At 41.5% G+C, this 6,147-nt stretch overlaps 1 protein-coding gene across 2 annotated transcripts in view; it reads left to right on the forward strand.

The window, feature by feature from the left end:
• Positions 1 to 5,688, forward strand: part of ACP5 (acid phosphatase 5, tartrate resistant) — a 79,221-nt gene extending 73,533 nt beyond the window's left edge. For both annotated transcript variants that reach the window (XM_069947130.1, XM_069947119.1), the window contains exons 2-5: positions 98 to 377; positions 1,760 to 1,887; positions 3,262 to 3,607; positions 4,374 to 5,688. In XM_069947130.1, coding sequence (XP_069803231.1) covers positions 105 to 377; positions 1,760 to 1,887; positions 3,262 to 3,607; positions 4,374 to 4,613 — 987 coding nt within the window. In that variant the 5' untranslated portion in view covers positions 98 to 104 and the 3' untranslated portion in view covers positions 4,614 to 5,688. The remainder of the gene's footprint in view (positions 1 to 97; positions 378 to 1,759; positions 1,888 to 3,261; positions 3,608 to 4,373) is intronic.
• Positions 5,689 to 6,147: the final 459 nt, after the last annotated feature.

A 6,147-nucleotide genomic window follows, 5' to 3' on the forward strand; every position in this document is an offset into this window, starting at 1 on the left:
TGTTGGCCAATATAACATAATACATTTCAATAACATTACATGATTGGTGTTACAAAATGATATGTATTGTAAGGTTTTCCCTCTTATTCCCATCTAGATCCAAAATGGAGAAACTACTTGTCGTCTTGACTATCCTGCCATGTATCAATATGAAGACCCTCTCCAACCCCCAAAAGGATGATACACCCTCTCTTCGCTTTGCTGTGATTGGTGACTGGGGAGGAATACCGCTCCCCCCTTACTACACCCAGCAGGAAACCCTGGTGGCAGCTGAGATTGCCAACACCATATCCAAGTGGGGCGGTGACTTTATTGTGTCAGTGGGTGACAACTTCTATTATGATGGCGTGACCAATGTGACAGACTTCAGATTCCAGGTGAACAAAGAAATGTATTACTGGTGGTGACTTGGGAACTGCATTCCCTCACCCTTGTTATGTGGATGGGGGGACTGTTAAAGTGACGCTGTCACCCCCTTTTTGTATTATGACAAAATTTTGCAGTTTTCATACCTTATTTTACATCATGCTTGTTCCAGTAAAAAGTGATCTTTTATAATCTGTGGACTGTTCTACCTGGGTGGTAAGCGACACTTAGCCCCGCCCACATTGCCACTGTATACCCCACCCCACTGTATACATTGCCACTGTATACCCCATCTGCAAATAGGCCCCACTCCCTTGACTGCCATTGGAACAGGCCAGCCTAAAGGTCTAGGGCCCCATCCCCTCTAGGTCGGCCCATACCAATAGCCCTGAGAGGGCAGGGCCTATGTGGTGATGTGGGCGGGGCTAAGTGGCACTTTGACCGTGAAGCCATGTCCAGGTAGCTCAATCCGCAGATAAAAGATCCCTTTTTACTGCAACAAGCACCATGATGTATGAAGACTGCAAAATGTACCCTTTATACTTGTGTAGAGAAGTCATAATGCAAAAAGGGGGTGACAGTGTCACTTTGTCAGTCCTCCCCCATGGTGTCACCGGGAAACCTTGGTGATCTGATTGGTAGATTCAAATCCATAAATGACTTCAAATTTCTGCCGGTTGCCCTGGGAAACTGAATCAATTTCAACTGCAATCAGACGTGTGACCTAGAAACTGTTATCTGAGCTCCCACAATGCACTGCAGTCTAGTAACAGGGAACCGGCAGCTCACTGCTTTACTTTATCTCCAGCTACAAGCTAAGTGGTTACAGAGTGACACAAGTTTTCTGCTCTTGTGTAACTTTAACCATTAATGTAGACTGAAAAGTTTGTATAAAACTATGGGCCTCAGTCTCTTACAATGTCATATACGGACAGCAAGCGGAGGGTGTTCAGCACTGTGCTAGATCGGTATCAGACAAGCAACACCCCCTTGGTGACAGGGCCCTAGTGTGAATACTGTCAGACATGTTCAGCTCCAGTTCAGGCTGAATGTATTCCCTGACAGCAGATATGCTGTAAGTGTGCGTTCACACGTACAGTATCTGCAGCACATTTGATGGCGCAGATTTGAAGTTGCAGATTCAATGCAAAGTAACTCTGGGCCATCGGATCTGCTGCATGTTCAAATCGGCGCCATAAAATCTGCTGCGGATCTGTTACAGATCCTGTACGTGTGAACGTACCCTAAAGCTGCAGAACATTTCATACTACGCTGATTACTCTGTAATTACATAAAAGTGGAATCCCCCTTTAAGTTTCTATACTGATTTCTCAGGACAATTTGTTAACCTCTGCATGTAGTTTTATTTTAATTTTATTTTTTCTCCATTCAGAAAACATTTGAGAATGTGTTTAATGCGGATTCGCTGCTCCATGTTCCGTGGTACGTTGTCGCAGGCAATCACGACCACAATGGAAACGTCACGGCTCAGATCGCCTACACCAGTGTCTCTTCTCGCTGGTAATGCCAACAATGCTTCCTATATATTTATATACATATACAATTGCATTAACTGGTTTTTTTTTATATGTGTAAATTTAGTATTTGAAAATCTTTAGTTCCTTGCAGTCACCATTAGGGGCAGCACATTGAGGTGTGTAGTGTCTATTAATCTCACTGTAAACTGTCCCTAGTGGCAGCTGCAGGTTACTAGATGTTATCATTTAAAGGATTAGAAAATGAACAACCACTTTCTTGCAAACACAGCGCCACCCCTGTCCTCAGGTTGGGTGGGGTATAGCGGTGCTGTTTCTGTAAGAAAGCAGCCATATTTTTCTATGCACGGGCGGCCAATATTATGGAAATAATGAATTACACACATTATTGGGAATGTGCTTATAGTTCAATATACTGATGTAAAATAACTATCAGTATTTACTGAGCTACAAAATTCCAATTGCAATGAGCTGCTGAAGTACAAAAAGTCTTAAGGAAATAAAAAGTTACAGCCTGTATTTTATTTACTTTTTTTTTTTATGGATGCTTTAAAGAAAAAAAATTTCCCCCATTTTTTACAACAATCTAGGAATTTGTGTATGGTTGGCAGTTCAGTGCTTGCCACCTTACTGTTGTCTAAACATTGGCACATTCCCCCTCTGTGGTAGATCCAATATGGTGGTCGTGATAACATACAAAGCAATGTTACATTAAGGGGTACAACGGAGAGAAATAGTTTTTTTCAAATCAGTGTCAGAAAGTTTTATATAAATTTGTAATTCACTTCTATTTAAAAATGTCCAGTCTTCCAGTACTTATCAGCTGCTGTATGTCCTGCAGAAAGTGTTGTATTCTTTTCAGTCTGACACGGTGCTCTCTGCTCCCACCTCTGTCCAGAGTAGTAGCAAACACCATAGAAAACCTCTCTTGCCCTGGACAGTTCCCGATGTGGGCAGAGGTGGCAGCAGAGACCACTGTCAGACTGGAAAGAATACAACACTTTCTGCAGGACATACAGCAGCTGATAAGTACTGGAGATTTTTAAATAGAAGTGAATTACAAATTTATATAACTTTCTGACAGTTGATTAAAAAAAACAACCTTTGTTTCCCCCCTCCGGAGTACCCCCTTTTAAAGAGGTTCCCTCCACAAGATGACCCCTGTTTACAAGGATAAGCCAATGCAGATAGCTGCCACACAACTTTTTAGAACTGAGCCCAAGAGTTTTCATAATGGCGTAACAGACTTGGGTGTCGGTATGCAGCTCAATTCCATTGAAGTGGAGATAAATTGCAATACCGCATGCAACCTGAGGACTGAGGTGGTGCTGTTTTTGCAAGAAAGTAGCTGTGTTTTTGCTATGCTATCCATGATATTATCTATCTTCCCTCCATATAGGAAGTATCCAGCTTTGTACTATGACACGTCCTTTAACATCGCAAACACCAATGCGTCTGTGAGACTTCTGATGCTTGATACCATCACCTTGTGTGGGAACTCTGATGACTTTAAAGGGGGTCAGCCACTGGGGGCAGCAGACTCCAAAGTGGCAAAAGAACAACTAGACTGGCTGGTGGAAAAACTGCAGGACGCTAAGGAAGATTACTTACTAGTGGCCGGCCACTACCCAGTGTGGTCAATAGGCGAGCACGGACCTACCCATTGCCTCCTTGAACACGTCGAGCCTCTGCTTAAGAAGTACAAGGTGACTGCTTATCTGTCTGGACATGATCACAATATGCAGGTACGCGTCTTTTTTTTTTTTTTTTTTTTTTTTTTTTCTCATTTTCCTGCAGCACCCCCCACAGGATGAGTAAAATATTGCGTGGAGCTAATTTAAAGGTTTAAAGGGAATGTGTCATCAGGAAATGCACTTGTTCAAATTTTTTTTATGTTAAACGTTTTTTGTTTTATTTTTATTTTCCATTTTTCTATCTATATTATAAAATAATCCTGAAATCTGCAGTTTTCATTCTCCCTACTGGAGCTAAAACAAAACTGAGACTTCCTGTTGTGTCTGTGGTGATAAGAGGAGTTGCTGTAAAGTGATCTGAAGTGATAGAGGAGATGATAGCAGCTCCATGTGGAATGACCTCTTCCCAGGTCGAGGAGCGTGCTCGGTAATATTTCACATTCATCTCAAGGGGACAGACTGTCCATTGTTGTCCATTGTAGTCTATGTCCATGAGTCTTGCTGTAAAGCATGTCACTAAATGCTGTGAAGAACAGCCCAGGCAAGATGGCCTCCCCCATAACAATGTACAAAAAGTGAAATAAAGAAGTAGTCAGAAAATAACAGTATCTGACTCTAATCAGTAAAAGAATCTAGGTGACACATTCCCTTAAAATCTGTGTAATGCATAGACAGTGGGTCCTATATTGGGTGCTATTTGCTGATCTCCGTTAATAAATCTGGTCTTACCACCCCTACTTAGTGGAGTGTTAATAAAAAAAGAAAAGTTACTGAAATCATTGGCGGCAATATGACTGTTCTGCTTTACTTTTTTCAGTACCTCCAGGATGACAGTGGTATTGGATATGTGCTCAGCGGAGCAGGAAACTTTTTGGAGAATACCCGTAAACATGAAGATAAAGTTCCTGATGGATACTTGCGTTTTTATATTGGTGAAATGGAGCCGTTGGGGGGCTTTGTGTATATGCAGGTCACACCTAAAGAAATGAAGATAACATATATACAGTCAGGCGGTAGAAGCCTATTCCTAACTACCTTGTATCCACGTACACTATAGTCTCCCCGCCTCATGGGCTCCACAGCCAGGTACAGGTCTCATCCCTGCTGATTTTAGGTTATGTCGTTTTCATGATGAACAAATTAATGTATTTGTTTTATGATGGTTATTTTAAAACTTTTAACTTTCTCTTAATCTGTTTAAATTTACCCGTTCCCTTTACACCATGGTTGCAGCCATTTTAAAGGCCTAGGTGGTATTGGTGTCTATTCTGTTGCAGAACTATGCTGCCAAGCAAGCCCTTATGGCAGTGGCATCAAACCTGCAGCCCCTTAGCAGTTAGAACACTACGGTTCTCATCAGTCCAGGCATGATGGGAATTGTAGTTCTGCAACAGCTGGGGCGCTGTATGTGACAACTGGTTTCTGGTCCATCAGGACATGAGGGGGGGATGTAATATCACAGCAGTTAGAGCTTCACTGGTAACATCACAAAGAAATTTAAAAAAAGGAAAATCAAAAGGTGCAAAATTCATAATCAAATAATTCCAGATCTTTGATCAGTCACTTCATGTGGACAAAGCTGATTGGTGAGAAGTAAGGATGAGCGAATTTACAGCACTAGTGAAGCGCCTAGCTAGGCTCTGTGGTCGGTTTGTCAGTCGGCTGCCTTTGTATTCTCTGCCGCTCTGCTTCGGGTGCTTGGAAAAGCTGTATCCAGTCCTGGGAAACTACTTCTTCTGCTGTGATAAAGGCTGGTAACAGCCGCAACGCGTCAAGATGATACGTACCTATTCACACTCTGTTTTATGGAAGTTTGTTTACAACAATAAATAGTTTTTAAAGATTTATCTGCTGGAACATTTTTCTATTTTTAAACTTCTTCCAGCATTGCTAGTACTATAAATTCACTCCTCCTAAGGAACCACTGGGCCTTAGGACTGCATAGTTTTCCTTATTTAGAATGAAGAAGAACATTATATCTGTCCAATGTATGATCACTGATGTCTGTCGGATGTTTTCATGTTGCTTTATGTGTCATCTTCCTGGATGAGGCTATGTTTACAGATTATTTTTTTTTAAATATTGACTTACTGTCTCTTTAACTGTTAAAAAAAATAAAGATATTTGCAGTATTTGTTACAAAATTAATTTTAAAAAGTCTAGTTTAAAAATGTGAGTGGTGAGGAGTGGAATAACATGAGCCGACCCAGCGTCATAGCATGAAAACTGCACATAGAGCATGTGAGGCACACGGCTGCAAACGGGGAGTTCTACCTGTATACATCTAAAGCTGGTTGGTCCCTTTAAAAAGTCAGTCTAGTGTAAGGCTGGGTTCATTAAAAAAAAAAAAAAAAAAAATCCTGCGTACATGGATAACAAGCGCAAAGTGCACTTCAGAGTTTTTTTTTTTTTTTTTTTTTTTTTTCTGGGTCAATGACTGATCTAATTGGAAGGTATTTGTGTTCACGTCTGTTTTCATCAGTTTATTCAGTGAGCATGTGCAGAAGAAGTGAAATCCGCTGCGGATACTTGCCCATTCACTTCAATGGGCCGACATACTCGCAGCGGGATGACTCGGCGCCATTAACCCC

This window comes from Dendropsophus ebraccatus, chromosome 1, assembly GCF_027789765.1.
Source record: "Dendropsophus ebraccatus isolate aDenEbr1 chromosome 1, aDenEbr1.pat, whole genome shotgun sequence".
NCBI classification, from domain to species: Eukaryota; Metazoa; Chordata; class Amphibia; order Anura; family Hylidae; genus Dendropsophus; species Dendropsophus ebraccatus.